Source organism: Vigna unguiculata, chromosome 6, assembly GCF_004118075.2.
Source record: "Vigna unguiculata cultivar IT97K-499-35 chromosome 6, ASM411807v1, whole genome shotgun sequence".
Lineage (NCBI taxonomy): Eukaryota > Viridiplantae > Streptophyta > Magnoliopsida > Fabales > Fabaceae > Vigna > Vigna unguiculata.
Genome location: NC_040284.1, coordinates 21,972,906 through 21,994,499, shown reverse-complemented (window position 1 = coordinate 21,994,499; position 21,594 = coordinate 21,972,906). Strand labels below are relative to the sequence as shown.

Here is a 21,594-nt window from a genome sequence, read left to right as displayed (position 1 = left end):
CCCCATACCCAATTGAAAAAATCGGGGATTTCCCGTACCCATATCCATACCCAGTCAATGCGGAGATTCCCCGTCAAAACAGGGACGAGTTCGAACAATACTCACGAGGACGAGTTTATTTGCCATCTCTAGCCTCACCTCACCTTATCATTTCTTTCAATTTGACACAGGTGTAGGTGTCGTAAATGAAATGAATTAGTACAAAATTTCATTAAATTTTAAATATGGTTATTAAGATTAATTTAATTTTATAATAATTATATATAAATTGAACTACAATACAAACTAAATCAAATTGGATTATTTTAAATTAGTTAAATTACCTTTATTATTTATGTTGTTATTAATAAACATTTTATTTTAAAATATATTTTCAATCTTATAAATTATATTTTTGTTTAATAAATTTTACTTAATATAATTCAATTTTAAAATTAACTTAAAAGGGTTCATTTTGTTTAAACAATTCAATTTTTTAAACACAATGCAGTTTTTTAACAACAGTATTTGTAAGACCCATTATATGGCACTCTTCATATTTCCCTAAAATGCAAACCACTATCTCTCTGAACTTATTCTTAGGCTTTATATTGTAATTATTAGTTAATTATATATTATTCTGATGATACACAAATTTTTTTGTATATTATTTAAGAATTGATGTAAGAACTAACTTATAATATTTTTCTCTTTTAATCCAAAAAGTATATATTTTCAGAACAAAATATTTTTAAAATACAAATAATATCTGCTGATAAAAAAAATATATAATATCTCATATTTAATGATTATATAATATCAACATTTTTTTAGAAATTTAATAAATTTGAGACAAGTTATCCAAATCATTTGAAATTTAAGAAATTTTAGATAAGACTGTGATGGCAGAGAGTCATGAAACCAACTTGTTGTACTAGAACATGGCAAACGTGCTTACAGTAGCGACATCATATTGATGGACATTTCTCCATGGACATGATAATATTAAGATGACATTTGTTTTATTATTTTCTTTTGGGGAATGCAGTTAATAATATATAAAAAACAGTGATAAACTTATTATCGTAAGTTCCTTGTTGGAAATATTGTTAATTTTTCATATTTTATTAATGTTATGATATTTAAGATGTGATTTATTTTGATAAATGGTTCATATGAGTATAACATGATTCTGAAATAATAATGTAAAGAGAATCACAATTAAAATCACATCATATATATATATACGAGTCTCCTCAAATCCATATCTAGCCCTGTTTGTGCGTCTTCATTTTTTCTACCAAATATGTACAAAAGCAACAAACCCTTGAAAAGTTTATCCAGATTTGTATGATTTTCCAATTCGAACATGATATTTGACAAATTTTTTTTGTAAAGTTTAACAAAATTTGTTTTTTAACACACTCCAAAATTTTTATTCTTTTTCTAACTTATATCAAACATTTTTTTCATGAAGTGTCACGTGTGCATTGTAAAAAATTTTTCAAACAAAATTTTATTAAACAATAATTTTCCTTTCCCATTTAAGCTACAGTCCTGATCAACGCTTGTGGTTGTATTCATAGTTGCCGAAGGTTTTGACTATTTGAGTGTGGATATCATTTTGAAAACTCAAACACTTTTTATTCGATTACATACCTTAACCTTGAAGTGGACCATGTTGAGTCCTTTTCGACACTATATGACAGACGTTTACATTTTTTATTTCACCCTTAAATCTATTTCATAATGAAATATAAACACCTAGATAAAGTAAATTCTTGTATAATTTAGAGTTTATATAACTTTGGTGGTAACCTTGGCTGAGCAATTGCCATAAGTGGTTCTGCAAGAAGGATATCGTCGTCTGACTCAGAAAGATTGATTGACGAAACATGGGGTGGAGCAGTCCAAGTGAAGCCATGGAGCAATCTAGCGAATAGCATCACTGTCATTGTCGTTCCTAGCATCACTCCGGGACAACCTCGTCTTCCTGTGCTAAATGATATGAACTTCATATTTGGTTCCGTCAAAGCCACATCATCTGTATCACTTTCCAGGTGGCGTTCAGGTTTGAACTTGTAGGGTTCATTCCACACTTTTGGGTTTCTTCCAAGTTCTTGTCTGCTTAGCACTACGTGGCTACCTTTAGGGATGAAGTAATTTCCCACCACTGTGTCACTCATAGAGACATGCGGAGGAATAAAAGGTGCAATTGGATGAAGACGAAAAGCTTCTTTTGCACAAGCCTTCACGTAGTTGAGCTTAGGTATGTCTGATTCTTGGACCAGCCTGTCTTTTCCTACCACACTGTCCAATTCCTCAACAGCTCGACAGAGCAGCTCAGGTTGGTTAATCATCTCAGCAAGTGCCCATTCAAATGCATTCGACGGATTGTCCACTGTTGCAAGCATCAATTCCTACAAAAAACAGTTTGACTTAGAGTCTGAATATTGATATCAAATTTCATCTTTTCAACATGCATGATATGGAGTCAAATCAGAAACTAGTGTATATAAATGTATGTCTATAAACCCCTCTCCCTTATGGGAATATGGTTTGCCTTTATGTGTGCAAATGTAAGTACCAAAAACAAACAAAGAGAGAAGTGGAATATATTACGTACTATGATTTGTGCACTGATCTCTTCCAATGTTAACGATGGATTATTGTTGGCATCTTTCAGAGAGATGAGAACATCAAGCCAGTCCTCTGCATCAACCTTTAATCCATCATTCCATTGTTTGATTCTGTGTTGAACAATGGGGTCATGATACTTCTTAATCTTCCTCAAAGCTTCCTTCATTTTCTTCTGATGACCATCCAAATCAAGTCTCGCCAAGCATGGCATATAATCAGAAACGGAAAAGGAATAGATGTAGTTGAGCAAATCAAAGATGGAATCAACATGTTCTACTTCCTCAAAACCGGGCCCTCCATCCTCTCTACCCTCCCCAAAATACCTTGCATTGAAAGTAATTTTTCTGATAAGATTGCCACAATAATGCCTTGCAGCAATCCTAACATTGACAAGGCCAGAAACACCATCATCCACCATTTTGCACTTGTTGTAGACGTAAAACATAAGGTTGTCGGCCTCTTCAGTTCTTTTGCCGTGAAGCCATAGGTGCTTGAGTGGAGAAAGCAAATGGTTGGTTACGATTTTCTTCATTTTCTTCCACTGCTCACCAAAGGGCACAAAAATTGTTGTTGAATATCCACTAGTAATGAGATCACTAGACATGCTGAGTGATCTTGATGCAAAAGTTGCATCTTGTTTTCTCAAGAACTCAGTAGCAATGGTGGGACATGTGACTGGGATGACATAGGCATTTCCTAAGCGGATACATGCAATTTCAGTGTTCATTTGTTTCATGAGATTATGTATCCACTTGTATGCAGGTTTGCTTGCAAGCATTTGAGGAAGGTTGCCTACTATAGGCCATGGTTTGGGTCCAGGGGGCAGGTTTGGCTTTTGTTTCTTGGCATAACTGTGAATGAAGTTATGCCTCAGAGTTTTGATCATAATGGTGAAGCAGGTGATTATCACAACCAAAGAAGGCCAAAAGCTTTGAAGATTTGACAACAGAAGAAATGGGGTTTGACCCATTTGGAAAAGCTCTGTAACTGAAAAAGTAAGAAAGTTGAAGTTCTTTGCCTAAGGCTTTTAGAGTTAAAGTGGATGATTCATGAACGAAACTTGATGCCTATTTATAGCGGAGCTAAAGCTGTATGCGGAAGGTGAATCAACACTTGATATATACATATAGAGAGTAAAAATGTTAACAATAACTAATATGTAAATAAAAGAATTATGATTCTTCAACCTCTGTACACAATACAGTATATATCAGTGTAGATAAAATAAAAGTGTATGCACAAATTACTCCATAAAAAAGAATATGATACCTTTTTACACTTTTCAAAGTTTTTACTCCTGTCCCTCAATTACCTTTACCAATAATTAATAATTTGATTTAATTTATATTTTAAATAAATAACTTCGTTCAATATTTTATTATTACTAAAAAGTTGTTAAACGAGTACGATGAAAATGGAGGTTCTCAATATCCCTTTTGTATTATTTTTCAGACACAATTCAGTTAACAATGTCATACGAATTATACTTACAGATAGATTCTGGTTATATATATATATATATATATATATATATATATATATATATATATATATATATATAATATTAGTTTTACACATATAAGGTATTTGACATCATTTTACTCTAAAATCTTAAGACAATGGTATTATGAGTCTTTATTCTTATATAGTGTTTAACTCTGTATATTCTAAATGTGTTCACACTTGGATTTTTTCTAATAAGGGTGAGTCACTTTTTTTTTTCTTTTTCATATGATATACCACTTTTATCCCAAAATCTTAAGTTAGTGATGTTGGGATTCTTTACTCTTATCTAGTATTTAACTTTGTCTATTCCATTCAATAAAAAACTTTGACTCACACTCAAACTTTCTCCGACACTTATCCTAATCTATTAAGACAAATATTTTTGTTTCTGACTAGCTTCCGCCCCAAACAATTTAGAAAACAAAAACCTATGGCACAATAATCGATTTCAAGATACAAAACATTAATTGTAATGAAGGAAAAAAGTTGGTGCATGCGCAAAAAGAAGAAGGTGCACTGGTTTGTGAAGTGGAAGTGTTCAAAGTTAGAACAAAGAAGTTAAAAAAATAAATAAAAAAGATTATTAATATTATGATTAAAGTTTTACAATTTTTTTTAAATAACGTCATGTTAAACATTATTATAAATTTTGATATCTCAATTAACACCTCAAAATCCACTAATTATTTACTATCACATAAAAATTTATTGAAAATATAAAATAAAATAATATAAAGCAAGTGAGACCACAACAAACTCATTATAAAAATTGTATTTCACACAAACTATACCTAGTATTAAATAAATACATGGAGGAAAAATATTAAATAATTTATATTATTTTATATGAATCAAAAGTAAATTAATTAACTTATCAACATAATTATTTTTTTCATGAAAAACATGAGAAACTTTGAAGTGCAAATATATGCTTACAAAAGTAAACATTGACGTCATATTTTTCTAAAACTATTAGGAACCACTCGTTGATTTAAAAAATCATTACAAACTAAAAAAAATCACTCTTTAACTAAAGTGCTTAAAAGTTTTCTATCCAAATATACTCCAAAGTATAAATAGTTCTCGTAAACTGAACACAAAGTCTTATAACTTTTAAGTTTGAAGAAACTTATGTTATGTTGTAATAATGAAGTTGTCAATAATTTCACGACTAAGAATTATTGAGGTGGAATTATATAAATTGTAGCTGATTTTTTTTATTAAAAATTTAGTAGATATTAAAATGAAAGCTATATTTGATATGGTTACATTTGTTGGGATTGTTTTATCAAAGAGCTAGTGGATATTAAAATGAAATTTATATTTGATATGGTTTGTTGAAATGTATTATGATTAAATTATATTATTGATTGTAATATTTTTCACAAAATTTATTAAAATAATATATATTCGTAGGTATGTAAAAGAGTGGAAGCATCTTAAATATTCTTTGTATTATATTGATTTTTTATTATTGATAAGAAAAAAAAAAAGCAAAGTTGGATGTTAATTATGGTATAAGTGTATAATGTAAGACAGAAATTGTGAAGAATATAATGAATAAAACATATTCATAAAAAAAAAAATCATAGTGTCTTAGAAGCAATATTTATTTTTATATGATTAGCACATTTATATTATTTTTAGTTCAATATTAATTAATTATAATTTTAAAAAATTGAACAAATAGTAATAGTTTTTCGTTTAAGTAAAATAATTACAAAATATTATTAAATTGAAATAATAAGAATATTAGAGTAAGATGAAAAGAAAATTTTTAAACCAAAGAAATTTAAATTTTAATATGGACATTCAATGATGATACAGGTACAGGTATTATATAAGTGAGTACAAAAATATGGTTGTTGCACAATAGCGTCATTGGTTCATAATTGGCGTAGCCAAGGATAGGGATGACCACATGTACAATTTTTTACTATTTGTGCTCAAATTCTTAATTTAAAAAAAAAAGAGTTATTGTGTTTATTTTTTAAAGATATATTTTTCATCATGATTTTAGGTAAAAAGAATAGGTAAAATTTGTATTTTATATCACGAGTTTCATATGTTTTAATTTTACAAAAGTCATGTACGTATATTTGATTTATTATTTGTTTTGTTTTTAGAGCTTATATGTATGACTTTCTTTTCAAAAACATTTCTTTTACAAAATTTTTAAATATTGTTATGTAGTTTATTTTTTATTTAACCACATAACTTTTTTTTTCGTGTGTTGTTTTGTTCATGAAATTTGATTGATAAATTAAAATATAAATGTCAATTATATGTAATTTAAGAAAATATAGAAAAAAAATGAGAAATAAGATTTTTGTTTAAGTAAAACAAACACAAAAACATTATTAAATATAGATAACAATAATGTTAACGGAGATGAAATAAATATTTGTAAGAGTTTGTACATAAATTGATTTTCTTATTTATCTTACATAGTGATATCAAGTCACCATTATTGATAACATTTACAAATTTTCCATCAATTGATAGACTAACATTTTTAATGTAATATCTTCTACGACTATTAATTTTTTTAATGAGAATGAAAACTATAAGTTAATGTTTTCTATTATGTCACTACTAATGTTGTTGTAAAATGATTGATGCCAACATCTACGAATATTTAGCGCTAAATCCAAGTTTATTATGATAAATTAAATTTATATTTCTGAGTCTAACACTTATCTTGATAACATGTTTGTGTTAGTGTTGAGAGATATCGAGAAATCAATTGAATCAAAGGAATAAATAAGTGGATTGAATTTATGGTAGTAGTACGATAAAGAAAAATGTATTGAGACATGTAGGACTCCTATTTATATGTAGGAAATTGATATGTGTATGTACTAATATTACATAACCAAGTCATTTGTACAATAGGCAACGCGTAACATGATGTTATGAAGGTGAGATGATCTCAGCACACAGATCAATATGGGAAGGTGACATATTATAATTTCTTATATAAGTTTGAAAATAACCAATAATTTTACTCGAGTAAAATCTCACCATATTCAAGTGTCTTAACCTGGAATATAAATATATAATAATATTAACTATTAATTCATGAATAGCTTTCTATATATATATATATATATATATATATATATATATATATATATATTAGTTTTAAAACAAGTTAATATAATATTTATCTCGCATTGTGTTTGGTTTGGCCGCGTCTGGGCCACTAGTTCAGTAGTCGTATCATGAATGTGCTGTTACTCACGTGATCCAGGTCAATATGTTTGCATTCACGTTTTAATTACTTTTTATTTAATCTTAGTGCAAAGCGTTTATAAAATTTCTCAAATATGCATTATAGTGTTCAAGAAGCAACTCTTACAAGCCAAAACAAAGTAAATAATATTTTATTTACTTTTTATAGAATTATTAAAAATCAATTTATGCTTGTTTGGAATAATTAAAGTTACTTTCGAAAAGGGTAATTTTATGATAAGTTAACTAGCTTCTCATTTAAATTAAATTAGAACTTGAATTCTTTTCAATTTTTTATTATTTTGAAACCCTTATAAATGTATACAACTTTTCAGAAATGTTTTTTATATGACAAATTGTAACAAACGAGGTCATTACGCGAAACAAAACCATTCATTCATCTATCGAGAGTGTTTCTGGTCTTATGAATAAATTTTATTTCCAAAATTGACATGCAAAGTGGTTTCGTCCACAAGATTAGTAAGATATTAACCTTGCATTTGTGTGGTTGTTATGGATGAATATATACATATAGAAGACACGGCTTAGGTATAGAAATTAGACAAATTTGTATAGCGAGATTGATTGATAACGGCGCTGAGTAATGGGATTGATTGATAATGTCGTGATGTTCATTAACTAACATTTAAAAAAAAGAAAAATCTTATATAGTGATCTCAAAAGATCCATTTAAATCAACAAAAGTTGAGCTAACAGTTTATTGGTGTCTGCAATAGTGTCCACATTGTGTGGGTCAAAATTCACTCTAAAATTGTGGAAGTATGACATTTTGTGTCGGATTGGGAGACAGTTTCTATTAACATTGCCTTCACCCATGCTAACACATTTTTTGTATTAAAGTAATATTAATACTAGCGTTGGTCTAATCGTGTAACTATTTATTGAAATTTGTAATGGAGATGGTCAATTCACTTTAATGATAGTATTGGTGGAAATCTTACATCGACCGAAAATAAGACAATTGCATAGTATATATATGGGGTGCAAATCTCATTTTACAAACTGATTTTATGGGATTAAGTTAGGTTTAAAGTTCACTTCTAACATGATACTAAAATCAAGTTAGAGTCTATTTTAGCGAATTTTCTTGGACATTCTGTTTCATTCGCTATCGAACTGTTAACCGACCACATACTAATTTTTAGTCTCACGTATAAGATGAATATATCTATGCATGAAGGGGTGTTGGATTGAGTTAGAATTAAAGTCCACTTCTAACGATCTAGCCGATGTTTTTTTAAACCAAAATTAGTGGTGATTTGGATTATTTAGAAGAGCTTGCATTGAGAAAGACAAAAAAAAAAAAAAGTGTTTTGGTGATTTGGAGATGATATGAATGTTTACAATAGGGAGAAGAATCAGAGTAGGAAAAGTGGTGACAATGCAAATTCGTGGTTGAGTGGGGATGTACATAGAGTTGAGAATGAGTAGATTCATTGTGCTTCCATAAAGAGGTTTTGGAAATGGTGAGCAGAGAGTTGGAGAATGAGCTTCCATGAATGATTTACATTAAACCAAAGGCTTTATGTACCAGCCTTTAATGCACCCTTTGTCACTTCTCTCCTTTCTACTTGGACTACTAGATAAGATAAATCTATAGACCATATTCGTTCTCATATATTAACACAGATGTAATATATTTTATTTTGTAGTGTCGGTTTGATGTATGAAATATTCGATGTTATTATTTATTTTGTTAGTTTGTATCCATTTAGAGTAGATTCACTATTTTTTAATTAATTAATTTATTTATTTTACTTAATTTCGACTTGACCAACATTACTATTAATAAAAAAGTATTATATAGTTACAACTTAGCCTATGTAATATTTATTGTTATTATTTTTTATTAATTTGTTAGTTTGCGTCTATTTAGAGTGGGCTTGACCCACTCTTTAACTAATGTTTGTACTATTTTTGTTTGGTTTAGTGTCAACTATCGAATGTTAGGGTGACAAGTGTACCAAATCGTAACAATTATCAAATGTTATGGGTTGATCATGAAATATTCAATGTTATTTTTTATTTTGTTATAGTTTGTGTCTATTTAGAGTGAATTCACCCACTCTTTAATTTATTTATTTATTTATTTTGCTTAATTTTGACTTGACCAACATTACTATTAATAAAAAAGTATTATGTAGTGACAACTTAGTCTATGAAATATTTAATGTTATTATTTTCTATTAATTTGTTAGTTTGAGTCCATTTAGAGTGGGCTTGACCCACTCTTTAACTAATGTTTGTACTATTTTTTTTGTTTAGTGTCAATTATCGACTGTTACGTTGACAAGTGTACCAAATCGTACAAATAATAAAGTGAAAAGTTCAAGTATCGTTTCCTAAGAGACTTGTGCAACACTTGACAACTATTGCAATTCATAACTCAATTAGACATTAAATTACACAAAAAAAAATAAAACTCTTTTTTATATTTTTATCAAACATATGGTGTGCAACAATATATGATAAAGATTTCACTAGAACTGGGTTTCATGATTCAATTCAAAGCAAAAACACCAAACAATATACTTCAAAAATTTTCTCTAACATTCACACCTTGTAACAAGTAGTAATGTCTAACCAACAAATCTGAACTTCAATAATTAAACTCTATGTATAGCCACTTTTATTATATGTTCGCATTAATGATCAAGATTTTGATGTTATGAGTGACTAAATGTTCCACATTTATGTCTAGCATATGAAATATATTTGTTGTTTTATCCTAATCAGGTCTTCCAAACTATCTTTCAATGAGTAAGTACTCTCACATATGCAATTAATCTAGAATATGAACATGCAATTAAAACAAAAATAAAATACATGAGGTGGTGAAAAATAATTTATTTAATAGTGAAATTCACATAGGGTTAAGAATAGATTACACCCAACCCCATGAACAAGGGAGTTAACTACTTCTTAAAATTATGAATACTATAATAAGAATAAAGATGAATCCTCAACCTTCATAATGCACCTTCACATTCTCTCTTTTTAGGTCAAGTGTCCTTTTCTCTAAAAAAATTATTTTTCGCTCTCCCAAAGGTTTTATTTCCAATATATATATATATATATATATATATATATATATATATATATATATATATATATAAAATAAAAAAAAAGATAAATGTCATCTTATGACATCTTTCCCTAAAGTTTTTACAATTTTTTTTTTCAAATAAGATCATGTTAATCAATATTATAAATTTTAACATCTCAATTATACTCTAACAATCAAAATCTACTAATTATTTATCATCACAAAAAATTTTATTAAAAAAATAAAATAAAATAATACAAAGCATGTGAGATTACAACAAATTCATGATAAAAATTGCAGTTCACACAAACTATACCTAATATGAAAAGAAAATATAAATAAATACATAGAACTAAAATATTAAATCACTTATATTATTTTCTATGAATCAAAACTAAATTAGTTAACTTATTAACATGATCATTTTTCTCAAAAAAATATGAAAAATTTTAAACTACATCGACATCATCTTTCTCTAAGATTCATTTAAAAAATAATATCAAACTAAGAAGAATCATAATCTTTAAAAGTTCTATGTTCAAAATATACTCCAAAGTCCTGTGTGCAGTAGTATCAGAAGACAGAAAACAAATCTTACAATTTTTAAGTTTGAAGAAATTTACTTATGTTATTAATAAAGTTCTCAATAATTTGAGGACTTTAAATTATTGAGGTGGAATTATATATATTTGAGCCGATTTTTTATTAAAACTTTAGTAGATATTAAATGAAAGCTATATTATATGGTTAAATTTGTTCGGATTGTTTTATCAAAGTTAGTGGATAATAAAATGAAATTCATATTTGATATGGTTTGTTGAAATGTATTATGGTTAAAATTATGATATTATTGATTATAATATTTTTCACAAAAAATTATTAAAATTATATATATATATATATATATATATATATATTGTTATATATAACAATATATAAAGATGATTCCCTCTTTTTGTGTCCATCTTTCAAAATATTAAATTTATCCTTTAAAATATAATTATTTATTATATTTTTGAAAATTGACCATTACTTTTACAAGTTTTTTTAAAAAATCGTCTATCTCTGTTTTTTCTTTCTTTCTCTATTTATCAACCGTTATTTTCTCATTTTTTTCTGATATATTTTACTTTATTTTTAATAAATATAATTTTATTTTATATATTAACTTAAAAACATTACATTATCATCACCTACTAATATAATATTATACACATTTAAAAAATGCGTACACGCATATATATATATATATATATATTGATTTTTAATATATATATTCGTAAGTATGTAAAAGAGTAGAAGCCTCTTAAATATTCTTTGTATTATATTGATTTTTCATTATTAATAAGAAAAAGGTAAAGTTGGATGTTAATTATGTTATAAGTGTATGTAAAACAAAACTTGTGAATATTATAATGAATAAAACATATTCATAAAAAATTCTAGTGTCTTAGAAGCAATATTTTTTTTTATATGATAAACACATTTATTTTATTTTTAGTTCAATATTAATTAAATATAATTTGAAAACAGTTGAACAAATAGTAATGATTTTTTGTTTAAGTAAAATAAATACAAAATATTATTAAATATAAATAATAAGAGTATTAGAGTATGATGAAAAGAAAATTATTAAATCAAACAAATTTGAATTTTAATATGGACATTCAATGATGATACAAATACAGAAATTATATGCACAATGATATTTTGACAACTAAATTTAGACAATTTGTTTTTATAATTTGAAATGACATCTTTTGTGACGTCCCATTTTAATAGATTAAACTACTAAATAAAATATCACACAGTTATAATAACGAGAAGCATTCAGATGAACATACAATGTAGGGGAAATAACTATTACAGTCATCCAGAAAATACTGCGAAAACGGATTTAGGCATGCCACCATACCATAAACAGAAACAAATCTAAAGTTTAACAGTTGGGCAAAAGAAATGCTCTAAGAGCATGGTATTACAAGGCACTAGGGCCATGGAACTTCTTCGAAAGCCACCTCAACGGGCCCACTAGGCTGCACTGCTACCACCATCAGGCCTACCTCCAGAAGTATTCCCATCTGCTGCCACCAACGGTGATCATCGCAAAAGAGAAGACACAACGGAAACATACATAAAGTGCAAGGGTAAGCTAGTGTAACTTGAAACTTATCATATTGTAAAGGGATAAGTGCATAAACATTCACAGGCATACAACACAGAGACATACAAGTCATGTTATGGCAAACAAGCAAGACACTATGACTCTATTATCCGGATACATATACTAAGATCGGATTCACTGGACGCTTGCACTTGTGGTGGCCTCTACTGCTCTGCAGAGCCATTGCCAATGGGTTTCACCCTACCACACACAAGGTTAGCCTTTAAACGTCTAAGGCCATTATCCTGCCAAAGACTAGGGCCTCCCGCTACTCTCACCACTTGGGTCAGTTTGCTCTACTTGAGACTCACTGACCCTTTAGAGTTTCGGGATGCAATCCTTACTTGAATCCTTATCTTAATATATACACTACACGCCACCATAAAGTCTCCCCACGAGACTCATGGAATTATGCCTATTTCACACCAACCTCATGGCTCATATCACATAACCACCACTTGCAACCTCAACATTTATTTCTCATGCTCATTATCAACCATCCAAACACAACTTCATACATTACTCATGCTATCATTCATCTCATACTTTATAAATGCATACCAAGACATACATATATCACAAAATAGTATTCATCCCAAATAAATGTGTGCCAAAATTTAAGTACCTGCAATTCCATACAATCAAGCATAATCCACAACCATAACTCTTACACCAAAATTCCAAAGAAAATTTATTATCATAAAACCAAAATCATTGCAGTAATGCGTGACACATTTCTCAAGCTACAGATATCTAATTGACGATCCAACCGGTCAAACCATAAAATAGCATGTTGTGAACCAAATGTCAAAATTTGAGCTCAATCCAACGGTTAATGAGTCAGAAAATTCAATTTTACTAAAACTGCGCATATCAGAAAAATACCCAGTCGCCCAGCGAGTCAAGGAACTCGCCCAGCGACTGTGCGACGCATCAGAATACGAAAAAAGACGTCAAACATCACAGTTTCATGAATATTTGAACCCCTAACTCAGAAATATACCAAAACTAACATTTTCCAATCATTTAAGCATAAAACATAAACGAAAACAAACCACATATTTCAAAAACGCGAAAAGAACCTAGCTTCCCTTACCTCGAGTAAACGGAGCTGAGGGAAAAAGGGCACACAAAGAGAGAATGGAGCAGCTATAAGGAACTGTAAACATCGTAGATCAAACGTAGGACGAGATTAGGGGCAGAACCAACTTAAGACCAACTTAGTGCATTAAAAGGGACAACGAAAGAGCTTGAGTTTCGATCTGTACTTACAAGGAAGCGGTTCGATTCACTTTGAGGGGAAACGGACTTTGCCCTAGCAGAGCTCCTGCTTTTCTTAGAGAAGTTGAGAGGGAAGGCTGCCTTTCTGAAACAGAGATGAAGTGAAACTGTGAGGGGCTGTTAGGGTAGGGTGTCCTATTGAAGGGCTGGCCTTGGGCCTCCGAAAAGGCCAGGCCCAAACTCTATATACTGAAAAAGGGGCTTACAACATCTCCCCAACAACAAAAATTTTTCGTCCTCGAAAAATTAGACTTACCAGAACAGATGTGGGTATGAACTCCTCATGTCCTCCTCAAGCTCCCAAGTACAGTCACCTGTCCTCCGGTCCCAGATGACCTTCACGAGACTAGTGGCTCTTCCTTTGCGCTCCTTAACTTGGCGATCCTCTATAGCCACGGGCTGTACCACTACCTGGAGATTCTCCCTGACTTCCACCTCCTCCGCCTCTAACACATGTGATGGGTCAAACACGTACTTCCGTAGCTGTGAAACATGAAAGACTGGGTGTAGATTAGCCAACTGGGGTGGCAATGCAACCTCATAAGCCACGGGCCCTATCCTCCTCAAGATCTGATACGGACCCAAGAACTTAGGTGACAACTTCCTTGAGCGGATAGCCCTCCCCACACCAGTGGTTCGGGTCACCCTCAAGAAAACGTGCTCCCCAGCCTCAAACTCTAAGGGTCTCCTTCTTCGGTCTGCATATGCCTTCTGCCTATTCTGAGATGCTTGCAACCTGTCTCTCACCAACTGCACCTTCTCTGTGGTTTGTTGCAACAACTCTGGTCCAACCAAAACTGACTCACCGTCCTGGTACCAACACAAGGGAGTCCTACATCTCCTCCCATACAAAGCCTCATAAGGCGCCATCCCTATACTTGCTTGGTAACTGTTGTTGTAGGTGAACTCCACCAGCGGTAACACTTCATCCCAACTGCCAAGGTGGTCCAAGATACATGTCCTCAACAAGTCCTCCAAGGACTGAATTACCCTCTCTGACTGGCCATCTATCTGAGGATGATAAGCAGAACTCATCCTCAACTTGCTACCCATCGCCTCCTGCAGTGCCTGCCAGAACCTGGAAGTGAACCGGGGGTCTCTGTCAGACATTATGCTACTAGGCACTCCATGAAGTCTCACTATCTCTCGGATGTAAAGCTGGGCCAACTTGGTCATAGACATCCTGAGATTCACGGCCAAAAAGTGAGCACTCTTCGTCAAACGATCCACCACTACCCATATAGCATCATGTCCTCTCACGGTGCGAGGCAAGTGGGTAACAAAATCCATGGCTATGCTATCCCACTTCCACACCGGAATATCTAGGGGTTGAAGCGTTCCACCGGGCTTCTGATGCTCCACCTTAGCCTTTTGACAAGTCAAACAGGCCGATACAAACTGTGCAACCTCCTTTTTCATGCCCTGCCACCAAAAGTTCTCTTTGAGGTCCTGGTACATCTTAGTCATGCCAGGGTGTAGACTAAGACGACTCTTGTGTCCCTCCTCAAGGATCAACTTCCTCAACTCAACATCTTCTGGTACACAAACTCTGCCTCTGAACCTCAACACACCATCACTGCCCAAGGCAAACTCCTTGGCCTGATCCGTCCCCAATAGCTCTTTTACCTTCTGTAGACTAACATCCCTTGCTTGTCTTTCTCTGATTAAGCCCAAGAAGTCACTAGATATAACTAAGGTGCTACACCTAATGAATTCCGGCTCCAACTCAAACTGTAGCTTCATGTCCCTGAAACTCTCAAGCAACTCTAACTCTTTCATCATCAAGTGTGCCACATGCACTGCCTTCCTACTCAGTGCGTCTGCCACCACATTCGCCTTTCCTGGATGATAGAGAAGCTCGAAGTCGTAATCCTTTAAAAACTCTATCCACCGCCTCTGCCTCATATTTAACTCTTTCTGATCGAAGAGGTACTTCAAACTCTTGTGGTCACTAAACACACGAAACTGTGCACCATACAAGTAGTGTCTCCATATCTTCAAAGCAAAAACCACCGCTGCTAACTCTAGGTCATGAGTGGGGTAGTTCTTCTCATGAACCTTTAACTGCCTTGAAGCATAAGCCACCACCTTCCTCTCTTGCATCAAGACACACCCAAGGCCCTGATGAGAGGCATCACAATAAACCTCAAAGGGTTTACTCACATCTGGGATTACCAACACTGGAGCACTCGTCAGCCTCTGCTAAGCTCCCTGAAGCTCTCTTCACATCTATCAGTCCATGCAAACGGTTGATCCTTTCGGGTTAACTGTGTCAAGGGTGCTACTATCTTGGAGAACCCCTCTATAAATCTCCTGTAGTAGCCAGCCAAACCCACGAAGCTCCGAATCTCAGTCACTGATTTGGGACACTCCCACTGTATCACGGCCTCTACCTTAGCTGGATCCACAGCTATACCCTGAGCTGATATCACGTGCCCCAAAAACTGCACCTCTCTCATCCAGAAGTCGCACTTCGACAACTTGGCAAACAGTTGTTTCTCCCGCAAGATACCAAGCACTATCCTCAGATGCTTGGCATGTTCCTCATGCGTCCTGGAGTAGATGAGAATGTCGTCTATGAAGACCACGACAAACTTATCTAAAAACGGACGGAAGATCCGGTTCATGTAATCCATGAACAAAGCTGGAGCATTAGTCACACCGAATGGCATGACAACATACTCATAGTGCCCATATCTGGATCTGAAAGCAGTCTTCTCAACATCTTCTGCCTTCACCAAAATCTGATGATAACCTGACCGGAGATCAATCTTGGAGAACACCGACGCCCCATGTAGCTGGTCCATCAAATCATCTATTCTCGACAAGGGGTACTTATTCTTGATAGTCAGCTTGTTCAGCTGCCTATAGTCCACACACAACCTTGAGCCATCGTCCTTCTTCTTCACAAGCAAAACAGGCGCTCCCCACGGCGAAGCACTCGTCCGTATAAACCGTTTCTCAAGCAATTCCTCTATCTGCTTCTTTAACTCTACTAACTCTGCTGGGGCCATGCGGTAAGGAGCTATCGATACAGGTCCGGCTCCTGGTACCAAGTCTATGGAGAACTCCACTTCTCTTCTTGGGGGCAAACCCGGTACCTCTTTGGGGAACACATCCTCAAAGTCCCTGACCACTGGTATCGCGGTGATCCTCTCCTCCTTCTCGACTTCTATCCTGTCAAAGACCATATAACACTGCGCGCCGCTCTGAATTTCCTTCATTACCCCATGGAAAGACAACAACTCGGGCTCCTCTGAGTTGGAGAACAACAGCTTCTTCTCTCGACAGTCTATGAGAACACGGTTGGCAGAGAGCCAATCCATTCCCAAGATCACATCTAGTCCTTGCAGAGGGAGACATATGAGGTTGACTTTGTATACGCGTCCCTCTACCTCAACTGGACATCTAGCACACACCGAAGAAGTCCTAACCAACCCAGATGCCGGAGTAGATACCACGAGATCAAACTGTAGCTCACACACCGACAGACTCAACTCCCGCACACAAGACTCTGACACAAAAGAGTGTGTCGCCCCGGAATCAAAAAGCACACAACAAGACTTGCCAGATATTACACAACAACCAATAACAAGGTTACCTGAACCTGCTGCCTCTGACCCGGTCATCGCAAAGACCCTGCCTGTAGCCTGAGGCCTGCTGCCTCCTCCTCTCTGCTGAGTCTGGCCTGAACTCTGACTCGGAGTGTGTGGTGAAGGTCGTGCAACTATCCTCCTCAGAGTGGGGCAATCCCTACCAAAGTGGCCCTCTCTGCCACAATGGTTGCACCTGCGGAAACCTGATAGCTGCGGGCAGAAATTCTTCCCATGCGGCCCTCCGCAATGATAGCACTGAATCCTGCTGGGCGGGGAAGAAAAGCCTCTAGACCCCTATGGCTGTGGATGAGGCCTAGCATAAGGCTTCCTCTTCTCTTCAACCCTCGGCCTGGACCCAGATGGTCCACTGACTCTCTGCTGTGGCTGTTGCTGAGCTTCCACCTCTACCTTCATTCGCTCAATGACCCTGGCCTTTTCCACCAAGGCCGCAAAGTCCTTAATGGACAGTGGAGCTATCATCAGGCGGATATCTCCTCTGAGACCATTCTCAAACTTCCTGCAACGCCACTCCTCATCGAGCGGCATGGTGTAAAAACGCCCCAGATGCTTGAACCTCTCGACGTACTCAGCTACTGACTTGTTCCCCTGCGTCAGCTGGAGGAACTCAACCTCCTTAGCGTACCTCACGCTATCAGGGAAGTACTCTGAAAGAAACCTCCTCTTGCAGGCTTCCCGTGTGATATCCTCATGCTTCTCTTCCATCACCAGCTTCATGCTAGCCCACCAATGCTCAGCCTCTCCAGTGAGCATGTAGACAGTGAAAGCCAGTCTGCTCTCATCGGGGCACCTCTTGGCATCAAAGATGCGCTCCATATCTTTCATCCATTGGTCCGCCTGATCGGGACTCTTCTTGCCATCAAACTTGGCAGGTTGGTGCTTCAAAAAGTCTTCCAAACTCCATTCAGGGGGTGGAGGTTGGGGATGAGGACCATACATCTGAGCACCAGCAGCATTCTCCCCTAACTGACGGAGAGCATCCACGTGCTGCCTCTGAGCATCCTTTGCAGCCTGCCTAGCAGCTTCCATCTGCTGCATCATGAAGTTCTGCTGCTCGAGAGAGGCTTCCTGGCGCTGCATCGCCGCCTCATGCTGTTGCATCATGGCATTGCTTTGCTGAGTCAAAGCCGCAGCCATGGCCTCGATCGCCCTGGCCAGATCTTGTCCGTCGCCCTGAGGGGGTGGAGTAGGAGCGATACGCGGGGGTGCCATATCACTAGACACACAGAAAGCACCATCAGAACTTGGTTAGATTGGAAACTCATCGAAACATGACAGGAAGACACAACGAAAGCTAAGCAAACACATAGCCCACAGACACTTAGGAACGAAGGCTCTGATACCATAAAAGTGTGACGTCCCATTTTAATAGATTAAACTACTAAATAAAATATCACACAGTTATAATAACGAGAAGCATTCAGATGAACATACAATGTAGGGGAGATAACTATTACAGTCATCCAGAAAATATTGCAAAAACGGATTTAGGCATGCCACCATACCATAAACAGAAACAAATCTAAAGTTTAACAGTTGGGCAAAAGAAATGCTCTAAGAGCATGGTATTACAAGGCACTAGGGCCATGGAGCTTCTTCGAAAGCCACCTCAACGGGCCCACTAGGCTGCACTGCTACCACCATCAGGCCTACCTCCAGAAGTATTCCCATCTGCTCCCACCAACGGTGATCATCGCAAAAGAGAAGACACAACGGAAACATACATAAAGTGCAAGGGTAAGCTAGTGTAACTTGAAACTTATCATATTGTAAAGTGGATAAGTGCATAAACATTCACAGGCATACAACACAGAGACATACAAGTCATGTTATGGCAAACAAGCAAGACACTATGACTCTATTATCCGGATACATATACTAAGATCGGATTCACTGGACGCTTGCACTTGTGGTGGCCTCTACTGCTCTGCAGAGCCATTGCCAATGGGTTTCACCCTACCACACACAAGGTTAGCCTTTAAACGTCTAAGGCCATTATCCTGCCAAAGACTAGGGCCTCCCGCTACTCTCACCACTTGGGTCAGTTTGCTCTACTTGAGACTCACTGACCCTTTAGAGTTTCGGGATGCAATCCTTACTTGAATCCTTATCTTAATATATACACTACACGCCACCATAAAGTCTCCCCACGAGACTCATGGAATTATGCCTATTTCACACCAACCTCATGGCTCATATCACATAACCACCACTTGCAACCTCAACATTTATTTCCCATGCTCATTATCAACCATCCAAACACAACTTCATACATTACTCATGCTATCATTCATCTCATACTTTATAAATGCATACCAAGACATACATATATCACAAAATAGTATTCATCCCAAATAAATGTGTGCCAAAATTTAAGTACCTGCAATTCCATACAATCAAGCATAATCCACAACCATAACTCTTACACCAAAATTCCAAAGAAAATTTATTATCATAAAACCAAAATCATTGCAGTAATGCGTGACACATTTCTCAAGCTACAGATATCTAATTGACGATCCAACCGGTCAAACCATAAAATAGCATGTTGTGAACCAAATGTCAAAATTTGAGCTCAATCCAACGGTTAATGAGTCAGAAAATTCAATTTTACTAAAACTGCGCATATCAGAAAAATACCCAGTCGCCCAGCGAGTCAAGGAACTCGCCCAGCGACTGTGCGACGCATCAGAATACGAAAAAAGACGTCAAACATCACAGTTTCATGAATATTTGAACCCCTAACTCAGAAATATACCAAAACTAACATTTTCCAATCATTTAAGCATAAAACATAAACGAAAACAAACCACATATTTCAAAAACGCGAAAAGAACCTAGCTTCCCTTACCTCGAGTAAACGGAGCTGAGGGAAAAAGGGCACACAAAGAGAGAACGGAGCAGCTATAAGGAACTGTAAACATCATAGATCAAACGTAGGACGAGATTAGGGGCAGAACCAACTTAAGACCAACTTAGTGCATTAAAAGGGACAACGAAAGAGCTTGAGTTTCGATCTGTACTTACAAGGAAGCGGTTCGATTCACTTTGAGGGGAAACGGACTTTGCCCTAGCAGAGCTCCTGCTTTTCTTAGAGAAGTTGAGAGGGGAAGGCTGCCTTTCTGAAACAGAGATGAAGTGAAACTGTGAGGGGCTGTTAGGGTAGGGTGTCCTACTGAAGGGCTGGCCTTGGGCCTCCGAAAAGGCCAGGCCCAAACTCTATATACTGAAAAAGGGGCTTACATCTTTTAAGTTGTTTTGAAATATATAAAAAATTATTTAAAAAATGTCACCTAAGAGAATGTTGCCAAAATTTATGTTGTTAAAAAGTTATTTTCCAAATTATATAGGTGAGTACAGAAAACATAATATTATCAAATATTTAATATTAGAAGGATGTTTGTTTCTTCGATATCAAATACTTTAAAATAAATTATAATTGTTTACATTTTAGATTATAATACCAAATAAAATTTTATAAGAACCAAAACAATTATTAAATTTGCAAATATTAATGAAACATAGTTGATAAAATTTAAAAATATTTTTTAAAAAATATAAAAGAAAAAAATATATTCAAATTAAAATATATTTTAATTGTTTGTTTACTTCAATCTTTTAAATTCTAATAAATCTCTTTTTTATACATCAATAAAAGTTATAATACATCATTTGATCAAAATGATACAAAGAACAAATAATAATCATAATAAAAGTTTAAAATAAATTATAATTGTTTACATTTTACATTATAATACCAAATAAAATTTCATGAGAACCAACACATTTATTAAATTTACAAACATTAATGAAACCTAGTTTATAAGATTTAAAAATATTTTTTTTTTAAAATATAAAAGGAAAACAAATATTCAAATTAAAATATATTTTAAATGTTTGTTTACTTCAATCTTTTAAATTCTAATGAATATCTTTTTTATACACTAATAAAAGTTATAATACATCATTTGATTAAAATAATACAAAGAACAAATAATAATCATAATAAAAGTTTAAACTAAATTATAATTGTTTATATTTTAGATTATAATACCAAATAAAATTTCATGAGAACCAACACATTTATTAAATTTGCAAACATTAATGAA

The 21,594-nt window shown here is 34.1% G+C and overlaps 2 protein-coding genes across 2 annotated transcripts; both read right to left on the bottom strand.

Moving 5' to 3' along the window:
• Window positions 1-1,769: 1,769 nt before the first annotated feature.
• On the bottom strand, window positions 1,770-3,630 carry LOC114188530 (isoleucine N-monooxygenase 2-like). Its single transcript, XM_028077102.1, has 2 exons — window positions 2,606-3,630; window positions 1,770-2,399 (listed from the first exon to the last, which is right to left on the bottom strand). The coding sequence occupies exons 1-2, from the start codon at window positions 3,587-3,589 to the stop codon at window positions 1,770-1,772; spliced, it is 1,614 nt and encodes a 537-aa protein (XP_027932903.1). The 5' UTR covers window positions 3,590-3,630.
• A 15,339-nt stretch (window positions 3,631-18,969) lies between these two features.
• LOC114188529 lies at window positions 18,970-20,852 on the bottom strand. Its single transcript, XM_028077101.1, has 4 exons — window positions 20,844-20,852; window positions 20,513-20,704; window positions 20,337-20,399; window positions 18,970-19,156 (listed from the first exon to the last, which is right to left on the bottom strand). Exons 1-4 carry the CDS (start codon window positions 20,850-20,852, stop codon window positions 19,064-19,066), a joined length of 357 nt encoding a protein of 118 aa, XP_027932902.1. The 3' UTR covers window positions 18,970-19,063.
• Window positions 20,853-21,594: the final 742 nt, after the last annotated feature.

Excerpts from the sequence above, each read along its gene's own strand:
- LOC114188530 (XM_028077102.1), bottom strand. The coding sequence starts at position 3,589 with ATGGGTCAAACCCCATTTCTTCTGTTGTCAAATCTTCAAAGCTTTTGG. Across the intron at positions 2,400-2,605 it reads AGATCAGTGCACAAATCATA|GAATTGATGCTTGCAACAGT; the intron begins GTACGTAATATA and ends TGTTTTTTGTAG.
- LOC114188529 (XM_028077101.1), bottom strand. Across the intron at positions 20,400-20,512 it reads GTGAATCGAACCGCTTCCTT|TTCCTTATAGCTGCTCCGTT; the intron begins GTAAGTACAGAT and ends TGATGTTTACAG. Across the intron at positions 19,157-20,336 it reads CTCAGCTCCGTTTACTCGAG|ATGGGAATACTTCTGGAGGT; the intron begins GTAAGGGAAGCT and ends TGGTGGGAGCAG.